General features: G+C 47.5%; 1 protein-coding gene across 5 annotated transcripts in view; it reads right to left on the reverse strand.

The window, feature by feature from the left end:
- Arid1b (AT-rich interaction domain 1B) overlaps window positions 1-15,571 on the reverse strand; it is a 380,162-nt gene that overhangs the window by 71,244 nt on the left and 293,347 nt on the right. For all 5 annotated transcript variants that reach the window (XM_052750910.1, XM_052750907.1, XM_052750906.1 and 2 more), the window contains one exon: window positions 12,353-12,442. In XM_052750910.1, coding sequence (XP_052606870.1) covers window positions 12,353-12,442 — 90 coding nt within the window. The remainder of the gene's footprint in view (window positions 1-12,352; window positions 12,443-15,571) is intronic.

Below are 15,571 nucleotides of genomic sequence, written 5' to 3' on the forward strand. Positions count from 1 at the left end.
CCTATGAACCCTCTACTCACTGCGTGAGCGCCAACCTAAGCCACCAGGCTGGTCTTTGGGTTGGTGACATCACACAATCTCCCTGCAGGCCCCATTCTACTCCAGCCCTCGTCAACTAAAGAAGAAAAAGAACATTTTAAAGAAAAGATGAGATCCTTAGACTTTCAGACTTTAAAACTTGACTGAACAGAAACTAAAACCAAGAAGGGGTTAAGTGATAAACTGTAAAATCCATTTGTAATTCCTCTAAAAAATGTGTGTGTTGGTGTGCAAGTAAGTGTGCATATCTGGGTGTGTGGATGTTTAGAGGGCTGGGGTCCAGGGAAGTCCCCCCGGCAAACTCAGGGCTTGCTCATATGGTCACACTCACTAGCCAGCTCTGCTCTGGGGGACTCCTTGTCTCTGACTTCAGAGCCTGGAATCACAGACAGGCTACCACACTCCCCTGACAAGTATGTGGGTTCTGAGGATCCAAACTCTGGGGCTCACGCTTGCTCAGCGATCGCCTGAACCACTGGGTCACCCATCTCCCAAACCCCTTGAATTTCCTAACATTAAAAGTAGCATCATCTTAGCTAACAACCCCTTCCTTTGTACATGATTCAGGAAGTGTCAGGGACTGGGCATGGTCCGTGGGGCGAGGAAGGCAAGGTGAGTCAAATGCAGTGTCCACCCCAAAGGAACAGTTTCTCTAGAGGGAGACAGACAGACAACTCAGAATGGAACAGAAAGGAGTGTGGTCAGAGTGGAGCAGGGTGCCATGGGAAGTGGGGAGGGGGATGGCTAGAGGGAGCTGGGGAGAGAGAGGCCTCCTTTCCTCACAGTCCTATTGAAGCCAGGCTTGAATGGCAAATCTGACTGAGCCTCCTGACTCTGGAGTGACCTGGAAGTTCAGCATCCTGCATTCAGCATATTCACTGGCTACTGAGGTCACCGGAACCCTTTTATTTGGTTAGTTCTTTTCAATGGTTAGGTTAGCATTCATCCCTTTCTCTGAACTCTCCCAGCTCTTGAATCCCAACAACAGACCACTGTCACAAGGGGAAGCATCCCAGGCCTCTTCCCACCCCTCACCCCCACCCTGCCTCTAGCCCTCTGATTCACAACCACGCCCACCCCTTGCTGGCTTTCCTCTGTGACTGAGAGAACTTTGGTTGGTGTACTCTGACCTGTCTTCTCGACCACCTTAGGGGTAACTGAGTAGTGTTAGTTCCCAAACTCTTGACTTCTCCACAGGACAAGCGACCAGGCTTGTGAGCTCAGCACACACGTTTCCACCCAAGCCATGCTCTGTCCTGCTGTGACACTCCCGGATTCCGCCAGACCCACAAGTATCTGTGTGTCTAGTCACTTGGCAATTATCCTAAACGAGGCCTCATGTTCCAGGCAAGCTGCTCTTCCCAGATGCAACAACCTTTGACATCTCATGAGCATCTGTGGAGCCGGCCTCATTAGTAGTTCCTTAATTCAAAATAAGCGGAGGATGGGGGCTTGCAGAGGTTCCTCTGCTACTTACGGACTTAAATACACAACACACAGCTCGTGAGAGACGCTTTCTATCGTCAGCGATGCGCATGTGTCTTATTTATTCGTGGACCCTCTAGCTCACAAAGCAAGCTTTATCCCTATTATGTGCAGGCTACAGTCCGATGGGGAGAGAAACCCACTAGGGGAGGCACAGTGAGAGAGACTCTGTTAGTGTCCTTCTTCACACTGTGCCACGAGGCCTTGCACCTTCACCCTCGGGGACTCGCCCTCATGCTGCTCCCACCTGGCACCGCCCTTGGCCTTGTAGGAAAGCAGGTGCTTGGCATGCCCGGCAGCAGCATGCATGTCTCTGTGCTGCAGCAGCTGCATGCTGACATGGCTGGCGATTTGCTCCTGTACCTGGCTCTCCCACAGACTGTGAGCACCTGAGGCTTTACACCCTCTTTCTCCTCTGTCCAGGCAGTGTCGTCGGGTGTGCAGCTGGAGCGAACCCACATGCCTGGAGTGAATACCAGGGCAGCTCCATTCGGGGCCCGTGGACTTCTACTGTCTACAAGCAGGCCGATCAACAGGGTGGGCCGCTTCCTGCCTTGTGTTCAGAGAATCCTCTCCAAGGGAAGGCAGACGACCACCGAAGGAAAGGCTGTTGTGAGGAGGATCAACTGACAGGCAAGGAAGACAGAGTGCTGAAGAGGGCAGAGGGCACAGCTATTTCCACCCCCTAAATAGGTGCCACATGCAGCCCTCTGCCCAACTCCACTGTGCCTGAAGGCACGAAGCCTGTGGGGCTCTGGTCAGAGAACCCTGGCCAGAGTGTGCAGTTACCACACAGGAGTCAGCCTGCTGCCAACTCTGACAACTGTAGCCACCTTATGTGAGGAAATAAAATGCAGAGCTGACACATGCACACACAAGAGGCTCAGTGAGAGATCGCTGCTATCACTCAGGCATCTCTATATAACCCACCATTCACCTCCTGCCAGAAGGACTCCACATCTGCAAACCATCTCTTTGCCAGGCTCCCCACAAACTGGTCATTAGTGAAGCAAAGCACACTCTAAGTCCCTGTACGTGGTTACGTCCCCCGGGTGGAATGCTGTCCCCAGCACCTCTGGCCTGCAGTCTGAGCCCTTGCCTAGGAAGCAAGTGGCCCTAGGGCCTGTCTGTTGAGTTCTCCCCCACAGTCAGCCAGGGCTCAGGGGCGTCTTGCCTTATGTACTTCGCTATCCAGAAAGCGCGAACCCCTTCCAAATGGCTGGTTCTAGAAATAACTGGCAGGCCACAATACGTGGGTCAGACAAGCTAAGCCTGCCAGTATCAGGCCACTCCAGTCCTGACCAGCTCCGGGCGGCCCATGACTCAAGTGTACAGCCCTCTTGGCAGATGGAGGTGACAGGTAGAAAGGAGGAGAATGAGAGTGAGTAATTCCTGCAGGAGCCTGAGCAGGCAGGTGTAGGGTACAGGCTGCAGCTCTGTTGAGCTCAGGGACTCTGGCATCAGTGTATAGCGATGGCATGATAACCACCAACATAATGGAGAGCGATCCATGAGGACATTCTGAAGGTGTGAAACCAAGGCCTCGCCAGTGTCTTCTCAGTGTCATGTGTGAAGACAGAGAATTTCCAAAGTTAAACTGGAAGGAATTTCAACCAGGGGCTCGATCTCCAACTGTCTATCGTCCTATTCACGCGAAAACAAATTCTGTAAAGCTTGTTGGAGAAAAGGAGTCAAGTGAAAACCCAGTAATGATTTGTTCTGCGCGAGGGAGACCAGGGAGAGCACCGGCTCACACAGCAGAGCCGGACTCCAGTCACACTCCGTTCAACTGCTTCACCAAAGGCGGCCGAGTCAGCCGCGGGGAGCTCAGGGGCACTTGCAAGACACACAAGGCTCCAGAAGCCACAGGAACACAAACATGCTTTTCCTTTGGCACAGGGACAATCTATTTTCATGCTGGCATCTGCTAAAAAACAAACAAACAACCCCCCCCCCCTCAGAATTACTTGTTTCTACAAGCCAGTTCAATAGAAGATGTCACACCACATGTGTGTCATTGTGGTCACACAGGCACCTCCTCAGCACAATGTCTCAACTAGACAGGCAGACATTGCCATTTCTCTTCACAAATAGGTGCCACATTCCTATCTGGGGAGAAAAATAGATTGTAAGAAACACTCTTGTTATATTTTAATATCTCCAGTGTTTATTTGCCTGCCCACTTTTCTTCACAACATGAACTGCTCCGAGGAAGACTAAACTAATGACCCGTTCAAGGCTTCAGCCCAGGCCCCCCGCCTTGCGCCAGCTGTGGCATTAGGTTAACTGGCAGAATCGCTCTCTCCTTCCCCTGCCACTGTGGAGTTCCACACCCAGGGCCCATGGCAGCCGCCAGGCCGCCCCTGCCCACCCCCTCGCTCTCGCTGCTGACATCATCTGTCACTGGGTAAATTAGAGCCAGGGGAGAGTCAGGCTGATTACCCAGCTGGTAGATGGGGACCACACATTCAGCCTTCCTCTACGCAAACGTCTGCTGCAAAAGTTGTCTTCAGGGTTGAGGGCTACGAGGGTAAGTGCATTGCTGCTGAAAGGAGCACGCAAGTGGACGGCCCTGGCGTCCTGAACTCTCTCAATGACAACCAAAAGATGCAAACGATGCTCTCTGTGGGTTCCAACCCATCTCCTCCGAGCGACCTGCTCGAGGCTCATCTTATTAATAACTGATGCCCTGCACTCACCACTTCAGATACAAGGCCTTCTCTGTCTGCAGTGTGCCCAAAGGACATTCTGACCTTCATTTTATGTATGAGGAAGCAGAGATTTCACCAAATGTCCAAGGTCACAAAGTCATTAATGGTTAAGTTGGCAACTAAACCCAGAACTGATCCCTTCACACCTGCAGATGAAAAGGAGTCTGCTCATGGAATATGAAAAGCTGGAATCAGGGGGAAGAGGCCACAGCTCCGGCCTCCAATGGAGCCCGAGCGTACGATGCCCGTGTTACCCGCCTGTGGGTGGCCAAGACGGCTTCCCAGCCTCAGCTTGTGGCACTCAATCAATGGGGGACTGGGAGCCCACCATGCAGGGGCTTCTTCATTTGCCTCACACCTGGCAAACACTGACTCTGAAGCTAAACACGGGTCAGTGATCTGGACCTGAATATTAGTCGAGAGTCAGGCAAGGGGATCCTGGTGGCTCACAGAACAGTCGTGTCCACAGAGGTTCTAAGACAGGGTTAATGCGGCGGTAGCAAGTTGTCAGAGAGGGTGTGGAGAGAGACCAGAAAGAGAAGACAAGGCACGCAGGGAAGGGCCTCAACAGAAGGACACCGAGGTCATGTGACCAAGTCTCCTGGAAAGCCAACTCTGGATGAGCATAGAAAGCAGAGGGCGGGCAGGCTGGGGCAGTAAGACGAGCTGCAGGTCACTAAAGGTACCTGGGGACACAGGCTGCTCAGCTCATGGAGGGAGCTTGGGCAAGGAAGAGCTACTGGAACTCCATGACCACTTAGAGGGAGACCGGGGTGGGGGTGGGGGTGAGGGTGATTTAGCTTTCTGGCTTGGGACTAAAAAACGGTCTTTCACCGAGGTAGGGGACACAAAAGGATCGGGAGAAAAACACGCGCTGTATATTTTGTGCAATGTACAACGTTGAATTGACCAAGATCCAGACATCCTCAGATAGTTGCACTGACAGTTAGAAATACAACTGTGTTTCTCCATGTACAACTCGTGGGCAACGAGAAGCAGACTGAGCAACAGTACTATGCTTCTTTTAAAATAGTGTACAAGCTACACAGACCATTCCTCATCCAATATGAGTTTTCCTGTGTGTAATGGTTTTCCAACTTTCTGTGAGACATACTTTCCCAGAGGCTAAGCCCAGAGGTTCAAGAGGTCAGAAAGTTCTCAAGAGCGAGGTCCAGACACCATCTCTTGTAAGAAACTCATTTGAGTTGACTGTCATATTTTGTAGGTCACAAGACGGGATCCTTAAGTAAGAGCAGAGGTTAAATTAATTGCTTTTGGAGGAGATGGTGGTCTGTTGCTAATGGCCAGCAGGCAAGTTCTCCTTAGGACTAGAAATAGCTAGAAAGGTGGCTTCCAGAACATTCCCTGGTAACCAGTGCATCCCTGGAACTTCCCAGCGTGGGCAGATTCACTGTCAACCTCAGAGCTGAGGACCAGAGGCAGGCAGCTGCCTTTTTCTGCAGTTTCCCAAATCAGAACTAAACACCAAACCCTACTTCCCATTCTTTACCCTCACCTTGGCTGCCTCTTTCATTTCAGCCCCGACGTGCTGGTCTGTTTTTGACAGTTAAGTGGTTCAGTAAAATAAGAGGGAAATCATGCCTGGAACTGGAAACCCAGTCAGCTACCTAGAGTTGGTGAGGTCATGAATCTCGGAGGAAAACCTACAACCACCACTTTATCACAGTCACTAACTACATCCTAAATATTTGTCCTTACGCCCACAGAGAACTGTAGTCTTCACCCTCATCGAAGAAACTTCTCTCTGCAACAGACTGAGACCATTATAGAAAACCACAACCAACCAAATGTAGACGTGTGCAGCCCAGTTCCCAGGGATACATCTACAGTCTAACTCAGCAGGTTAGACAAGGTTCAGGGATCACAGAGGAGGATGGGATGGGAAGATTCTAAAGGCGAGAGGACCAGAGAGTTTGCTGTTCAACCGTGTCTCTGAGAAATAGCCGAAGCTCCACCCATCAAGTCGCAGCACCAAGACTAGCCAAAGGTGAGTAAACAAGAACAACAAGAATATGCACACGTCAGAGTGGGCAGGGGACGCCTACGAGGCCTCGGCCCTGCACAGCGTTACAGGAATGCTGGGAGCGGGAGAAAGTCTCCCCCAGGAAAGAGCATACCAACTGGTTATCCAATACCAAACGGTCAGCCCATGAATCTGAAAGAGAACAAGGAATGGATACAGGAAGGGATGGAAGGAAAAGGAAAAGGAGAAATGATATGATTATATATCATCTCAAAAAATAAAAGAATGAGACAGATTAAAAATCAAAGAAGTAATAAAAAAAGATGAAGTAAAAATAGAAGTTAGGTCAAGATTCAGAAAAAAACCCAACAACTTAAAAACCAGCTTTGGGAAGAGTTATCACTTTGAGAGCAGTTATGATATTGGAAACTTTATAATTTTTACTTATTTCCATGTAAATATCCCCAGGCTCTCAGAGAGTGGCTAGGCAGGATGGTAACTAGCGTCAGCCTCCAGATGTGAGGTCTCCACAACAGGGTACCACAGCCGCAGCTGGAGACGCTTCTGTCACAAGTGCAGACTCAAGATGCTCCCACAACGCAGGAGGAGGAAACCCTGGCATGGCAGAAGACATGCTGGGCAGTGGGACACGCTCTTAAGTGAGAGTGGGCACGTTCACTCTTCCTCCTCTGCTCTGCAAAGACTTGAATCCCGAATGGCATGAAAATTGATTTCTGGGCCTGTGAGTGTTGGGCACTTAGAGGGCCTCTGCTGTTCACAAAGATCTGGGTGTGTGTTCAAGTGGCTCAGGGACCCACAGAGACACTCCAAGAGATCTCCTTTCCATCGCCTGACATCAGAAAGCACAAGAAAGGAGCTGAGAAGATGGTTCGAGAGGCCTGAGTTTGGGTAGCCAGCACCTACTTAAGAAGCCAGGGGGGCTGGCACATGCCTGTAATCCTATTGCCAGGGAGGTAGAAACAGTGGATCCCTGGAACTCTGGCTCACCAGTTAGAGAGAGAAACTGCTAAATTCCAGGTTTAGTGGTAGAGCTCGTCTCAAAAGATAAGATGTAAAGCTGTTGAGGAAGGCACCTGTATACATGTGTGCACGGATACGAACATACATACAAAGTATGAGAAAGGTCTGTTTTGTACAATATGATATGACTAACATTTTGAGGAGAAATTCTGCTCACTTGGAAGAGAAGCGGACATGCACCAGTAGTGGGTAAAGAAGAACATTGTAAGGACAGAAGAACATAGCAGCAATCAAGACGAACCCTACTAACCCAGTCTAAATAAATGCCGACATACCCCGGGAAGAGGACACCTAAGCCCCAAAGGCCGATCCTAACTGCCTGGGTTCTCATCCCCTTTGGCAGCCGTCCACAAAAGCATCTCAATGCATACCACACCCGGTCTGTTACATGCTTTCCTGGGCACCAGACTATTTTTATTAATAAAATGCAGTTACTGAGAAACATCACTGTGATGATTAGATTCCAGGGACAAGTTTCTTTTTGTCTGATTCTGCTGACAAACAACGGCCAGAGACCCTATGGTATTTGACCACACAAAATAATTGAAATTTATAAAAAAGCAACACTTGGTCATTGCTCCTCTCTTGGTTGTACTGATCTGACTCAGATGCTGGTATCTCTCACAGCAGGAGTGGTCCCCAGTTAGGCAAGGCTAGACTCATGCTGCTATGGCAACTCTGCTTCCTCAACAGGGAGAAAACGACATCTTTATGTAGGTTGGCATGGAGGGAAAATGAAGGTTGGGGCTGCTGCTCAACAATTCTGGAAGACTTCACCCCAGATGCCTCCTGTGTTGATCTGATGCTCACACATTGGCACCAAAGAACTGCCTCAAGCCACAGAATACATTTTCCAGCACATCACAGCCCGCGGCACCATCAATTCCGCCTGCCATCCGTGTCCGAGAGGGAAAGTTCTTAGGGGTTCTGTTCCAGTCTATCTCAAGGACTAATTAAATCCTCATTACTACCTTCTAATTATTCAAATACTGGGGGATTAGGCCGGGAAGTCCCTGCTGGCCCGCTAGATGAAAGGGTTAAAGAAGCCGTGTTGGTTTTGTGAATCCGTCCAGCGCTGGTGTAGTCCTTCAGAAAGCCACCAGCCTCAACATGAATATTTAACTAGACACCACTGTGAAAATTAAAAGGGAATTCAATTAAAAGGCTTGCAAAAAATTAATTCTGACCTCTCTACATCTGTCCAAATAAATAAGGCTTCCTTCAACATTTCCACCTAATTGCTAATCCAATAAACCAGAAGGGCATTTGCTGTTTCATTTGGCTTAACGTGGTTTAGGGGTTAAACATGTGATCACTTTAATGTTAGTACTTATTATACTTATTTATCTACGCAGACGACTATTCCATATTCTGTCCAATCCCTGAGAAATGGGCCACACATTAATAAGCCTTTTCAAATGGCTCTTTAGGACATGTAAGACGTATACACTAAAAATAAAGACCGAGGCCACTGTCGGCCTAAACTCCTTCGCTGCAGCTCTCCACCACACTGCGCCTCTGCCGAGGTGACTGCAATTGGGCACCATGTCACACGGGTTCTACAGAAAGATGTGGTTTAAAACAAGAACCAGTAACTAATGTGTTGTCACAGTTTAAGTACGACATGTCCCCCCAAAGCCTCCTGTGGAGGTCTTGGCTCCTAAGGTGGTAGATTCAATCACCCAGTAAGTGATTGGATTACAAAGGCTCTAAGTTAGTCAATAACTTGTCCATGGACAGATTCGTCACTGTCATTTGATGGTGGTGTTGGGAGGTGATGGGAACCAGGGAGGAGGTGGCCTTGGTTGGAGGAAGCCCATTACTGGGAGCCTGTCTGTGGAGGGACTACCTTGCCCTGACCCTGTCCCAGCTATCCGTGTTTCCCAGGTGTCTCGGGGTGAGTACCTCTGCTCCTCTGTGATGTTTCGTCTCACCTCAGGCCCTAATCAAGGGAGCCAGTCCATCTTGGACTACAACCTCTGGAACCCCAAACCCAAATAGACCCTTCCACCTGTCAAATTTCTTATACTAGGACTTTGTCACACTAACAAAAGCTGACAAATACATGTTATTACAGAATATCAAACTCAAGTTTGAACCTTTTAAAAAAATTATTAGCTAGTAAAAGTTTCAGCAGTGAAGTATCAATGGAGTTTTATGTTGGAAAAACAGGTGAAACTGTGGAGAGACCCCCACAGAGCAGTGGTTCTCAACCTTCTTGATGCTGCGACCCTTTAATACAGTTCCTCATGTTGTGGGGACCCCCAACCATAACATTATTTCATTGCTACTTCATAACTGTAATTTGCTACTGTTACTAATCATAATATAAATATCTGACATGCAGGATATCTGATACGCACACTGTAAAAAGGTCATTTGACCCCCAAGGGGTCGAGACCTACAGGTTGAGAACCATTGCCATAGAAACGAACGAAGAGGCCAGTCAACATCAGTTCTCTCCTTTCTGTAACCTACGTTACCACCTGCGTGCAGGTCCGACCACCTTCCTTCTATAGCAGGGAAATGTAAATCTGAAGTGAGTCACCGTCACCTGCATCTAATACAACAGGGGGAAAGGGCTTTGTGACCGACCCTTTGACAGGGCCACCAGGAGTGAGGGAGGAGACTGCAGAACCTAGAGACTCATCCTTCAGGGTACGTGGGCATCGTAAAGGTCTGCAGATACCACAGTTGTTCAGACCCAAGCGAGACCTTGCTGTTGGTGAATCTTTTTTAAACCAGGAATGCTGTTTATTGTATATGAAGAACACAGGTCAAGCAGAAGGGATGACGTCAGGGTAAAAAGCTAAGAGTTCTTTCAGCATCTTGAGCCTGGAGGGACTTGGCTCCAGGACACTGGTGCCACTGTGTTGTGCCATGGGGACTTGGGGCAGGGCTCAGAAAACTGCCCTCCACACAGGAGGCGGCAAAGCATCCTTTTGTGGGTCCATGTTCAGGCAAGTGTTTACATAGTCCTTGACATGAAAGCAAGCACGTCTGTACTACACACACACAGGAGGCAGTGTGCAATCTCACTATTTTCCCTTCATCTCATTAAGACATATGCAAAAGGAAATCACTCAACTTGCTTCTTTAGCCCTGAGCAGCTCAGAAGCTATGCTCTGATCTGATCTGAACTAAATCTGTGATTTTGAAGAAAGATATTTTGAAAATAGAACCTAGCTATCAAACATGTAAAACAAGTGTTTTTTATTTTATCAAATGCTACTAGGAATAAACATTTCTTCTTAAATTTTAACAAATAATAAACTTATTTTCTTTTAATCCCCTTTGCTTACATTTAAAGGAAAATTAACTCATATATGTCAGCCCATATTTAACTTAATAGCTGGTTTTTTTTTTTTTTTTTTTTTTTTTTTGGTTTTTTCGAGACAGGGTTTCTCTGTGTAGCTTTGCGCCTTTCCTGGATCTCGCTCTGTAGACCAGGCTGGCCTCGAACTCACAGAGATCCGCCTGGCTCTGCCTCCCGAGTGCTGGGATTAAAGGCGTGCGCCACCACCGCCCAGCTTAACAGCTGTTTTTAACAAAGGAAGTTTTCCCTTTTTTTGGGAAGCTGTCTAGCCATGTTTCCAGAACTCTTTCAGAGATGGTGGTTTAGGGAATATGCTCATAGAAAAACATTTTAGCTCTAGCAACTTATGAAATGAAGGATTAATTTGCTATTTAAGGAAAATGGTTGCTAGACCCGCCCAGATTGTCAGGTATCCAGGGTATTAACTAAACCACACGAAAGGTAACGCTGAGAAGCCTACAAGCATTACACGGTAATGCTGTGCAGGGGAAATGCCGACATTCTGGCCCGCAAACTGATCACACCAGCTTCCTCATGGATATCAGGTTTTCATGCTCGTGCTTTAAGGGCTGGGGAAATCCTGTCTGAGGGGCTGTGAGGGCTTCTCTCTGCTCGTTAGTGTGCTGTACTCAGTATTTTAGTCTCCAAACAAGAGATGCCTGTGTCCTGCTCAGCACTGGCCTGGTCTGGACGGGTAGGTGCCCAGTGCAGGAATGGTTCCTTTTACTTCCGCCTCACTGGCCCAACTCCAGACCCAGGATACAAGCCAGGACCAGTGAGCCACAGTTCTCCAGCATCCCCTCAGCGCTGGCGACAGCTGCGAGCTTGTCAACATGCTGACGAAACTGTGCCACCCTAACCTCCGATAAGAAATCAGGAGGCAGGCCCAGCAATGGGATTCACAATGTGCACGTGACCCCCACATACTCTAAATTAGTTTCAAAGCCTTCTCTACAAATCTCCCAGGAGTACCCAGGTACACCAGCACTCAGAAACTTCCGTCTCCAAGCCTGCCTGTGTGGAAAAGGTGGTCCATACGGAGCTAGGTTAAAAATCACCCTGGTCCCAGCAGTGATGCGCAGCTCTTCTCTATACCAATCTGGGTTAAAATTGCCTTTCCCGACCCGCTGTGCCAGCAGCAACTGTACCTTCCCCACAGAGGACAAGAGGCCTGAGGGATAAGCCTAAGGGACACCAGGCATTCTGAACACACTATGGAGTAATGCCACGGAGAGTTCACAGAAGGAGACAACATCTGTTTGCAAGCATAAGGAAAACACATGCTCCTTTTCTGACCTGGATGCCACCAAGCCTCTAGTGAGGGAACCACTGTGAACTCTACGGTCTCTCTCGGGGCGGACCATGTGATCTTTCAGGTGGACTCCAGTCTGAAGACCTTACAATTTTATACAAGGTCTTGTTATGTGCTTAAAACCTGCTGGTAAATACCACAGGATTGAGTGATCAGTCAAAACAGTTTTTCTACACACTCATACACATACACACACACTCTCACACATGCATACTAGTGCACACACACACACGCAAACATTGACATTATTTTATCAGAATGTGTACAGGTGATGTTTCACAGTGCTTTGTGAACGCGTATTCTTTGGGTCTTGAGTCTCCCCTTGGCCAAATGTCACTACAAGAAAGACTCCTTTCCTCTTCATGATTGTTGTTACATGAAAGCTCATGTTCACTTGATAGGAAACACTATACCTTCATCTACCTTGTCTACGGTGGGAGTGCTGGGTATGACCTGAGACTCACCTCTTTCCTGTGGCATTGGTGACTGGCTCAAGGCAGGATGGGAACTGGATTCTGACTGGCTCCCAGGTGGTTGGGGAGGCATCTGGCTGCCTGTAAAACACAGGAGGGAAACACAGATTTATACTTAAGACTGCAATCACAAAAGCCAAGATATAGTTAACAGTTCACTTTTATGATCACAAAAGGCACAGAGATGAGACCTCCAACAGTAAAAGATTTCTTCTTTCCCTCTATAAATTGAAAAAGAAAAGATAAAGATATTTACCAAAAGACCTGCTTAAAAAGACAAAAACCGGGGAACCCCTGCTGAATGACTTATTAAACTCATCGACCAGTGGCTGCAATCCGACACACTCTGTACCACACTCCACAAACCCAAGATGGCCAGCCCAGCTTAGCTCTTGAGTCTGAACTCATCCCCACGGGGAAGGAATGATGTCCGATCTCTACAGTAACATCAGCTTCTAATAAGCAGTCGGAGACTCACACTCACTGAAGAGCACGAAGCAAGAGGACGTGAGTAGGGAGGAGGGCACTGTCCGGCCACTGCTGACTTTTGCTGCTGATACAGCAACAGCATCTCTTTAACTCCCAGATGTTTAATGTTCATTCAACTATTTCTTCACAGACGATGTGAGTTTCCTGAGGTGACAATCATGTCTTTTCACTCCTTGAATATCTCCCTTAGCATGAAGAATATAACTCATAATCTCAGAATACAAAATAAAGACACTTATTTTATTGATAAAAGAGAGACACGAATCATGTGGAGGCTTGAGGCATAATTCTGAAATTAAGTATCGTGAGGTACTTGACAGTATTAACTCACTTCCTGGCTCAGAGGTTTAGAGACATTTCTAAGACTAGAGATAGGGCAGAATTAAAAAGTATTGAATTTAACACCGCCCTTAAGGCCCAAGCATGCATAGCGCGAGGGTATTGCTATTTTATGTGCTACCTTCTCCCTTGGTTACAATGAATATAAAAGAGACATCCGCAAACTACACGCAACTTCCCCACATCCCTGTTGAGTGGTAGTCACGTGACCATGGCAGCTTATGCTAACTACTTTGATTCCACAGGTCCTGTTCGCCCATAGCTAAATACATTCCAGACAAGAACCACAGCTGAGTAGAGACAGAAACTAATGGCTTTAAGATTGCCACCAATTCAACCCACTGGAGGTTCTGTGGCACACATCCGTACCACCTCTGTCCTGGAGTCTCTGGGCACTGTCACTCATGAGTAACTGTAATAATGCTTGCACAGGACAAGCAAAGGAAGGCAGAGGATTTCCACCGCAGGTCGGACGGAGGCAAGAGCTATGAAAGCCCAACTGTGAAACAATCCTGAAGTTCTTTTGGGGGGCTTAGGAACCCACTCTTAGAGATATACAATACAATAATACAAAACTTGGCATAGATTTCTGAGTGTTCCTCTGTCACGTTCAGGAGAGAGTCTGAGCAATGAGGGGCCCTAGATGTGCCCACAGCCCAGAGCAAGGAAGGCCCACAAACAGCACGCTGCGCTCCAATCGGCTTCATCTTCGGCATCTAGAGTAATCAATATTAGTACCAAATAATTACCTGTACAGTAAAAACATTTAACATCCTGGTCTGAATCAACTCCAAGGGCAAACACTGGTCATTGACGCAGCTATGGATCTACAAAAATTGCTTTGTAGCCACTGCGGGGCACATGCTTCCCATGAAATGAAATGCCCCATGGCCCCAATCCATAGTCCATTTAGAAATTTAAAGCACTCAGAAGCCAAACTCAGACTTTTAAAAGTGTCACCGGGGAATGAGCTGCCGCAGACAGTATGTGTTTACATTATAATGCTTGCCTCTGCATAACAGGCTGGATTCATAGGCTCATAGGCTCACACCGAGAAAAGCAACAGCAATTCTATGTCAACTCAGGGCACTATGGCTTCCACCGTGCATGCCTGAGGCCCTGATCTCCTGTACGATGCACCAAGCAAAAATAAAAGGGCTGCAAGAAACCCATCCCATCATGCATACAGCATTGCCACAGCCAACACTGCAACCTGGTGCAATGTAACGGTGATGCCCCTTCAAAGCAATGAAGCTTGCATGCATTAAATTTACCCTTTTAACAAAATAAACAGCTGTTAAATGTTGAAGAAAAATAAACCTAAGTTACTTTGGTTTCTCTGCTTTCACCCTTTAGCCTCTTCCGTAACGATTACGTAACTGTGATCACTTGGGAATAACACGCTGTGTGCACGCAGGGATAACTACTGTTAGAGCAGGTGACCCAGAAAACATACATGTGAAAAGGAACACAGGAGAACTCATTCTGTCCACAGTCCATAGGAGGAAATCCAGAGCCTTTTGATGAACCTTCAAATCTGTGGGGTTTTATATATGCTGATTTAAAGTAAAGCCTTTTAGAGTTTGGTAATTAATTCAGAGGAGGACACGGCCATGTAAGGTAAAGAAATCAACCTTAGGAGGAACTCTAACCTCCATAGTTTAATTTTAACCATAATTCAAACCCTTGTTACGCCCATGTTTGCCCCCATCTACATCTGTAATGATATAAGCACAATGGGAAATACAACTGGACAACAGCACTGTCAACGAGAATGAACCCCACCATTTATACCTCTGTCCTTATTAACTAACAGCTGTAGAAACACTTCCGTGTAAAAGGGAGAACAATTTAGTGAGGCACCACCAAGTTACCTCAGTTTCTACTTTTGTTTAGTTGAAACACCAAGAAGAGTATGGAACTCTACCTCCCCTCATGGCTACATATTATGCAACTACAACATAATTATGTAGGGATCTACCTACAGACCTTATTTGAATTTGTCAACTTTTCCAGTAAATGTCCTGTTTCTGGGAGCATCCAATGCTTCTTTTAGCCATGTCCCCTACTGTCCCCTTAGTGTCCCCAGTCTCCCCGATGCCGAATAATCTTGACACTTCAGAAGTGAACTAATGAGTTGTTTTGCATGGTGCTCCCCAGTCAGATTTGGGTAAGACATTTTCACCACTGAAAACAGGGACATGCAATTTGGGACATGTGTGAGAAATACCACATCCTTTTCTGTTCATCCTATCATGGGGCTGGGACACCGACACATTCCATTTCTGGTGTCCATGTTGACTACATGATCTGGTTGGTGTTGGCTTTGGGGTGTTCATTTCCCCTTTGAGGTTGATCCAAGTCCCACATCTCCCTCAACTT

Source organism: Peromyscus californicus, unplaced genomic scaffold (genome assembly GCF_007827085.1).
Source record: "Peromyscus californicus insignis strain IS unplaced genomic scaffold, ASM782708v3 Scaffold_22__1_contigs__length_63687245, whole genome shotgun sequence".
Classification (NCBI taxonomy): domain Eukaryota; kingdom Metazoa; phylum Chordata; class Mammalia; order Rodentia; family Cricetidae; genus Peromyscus; species Peromyscus californicus.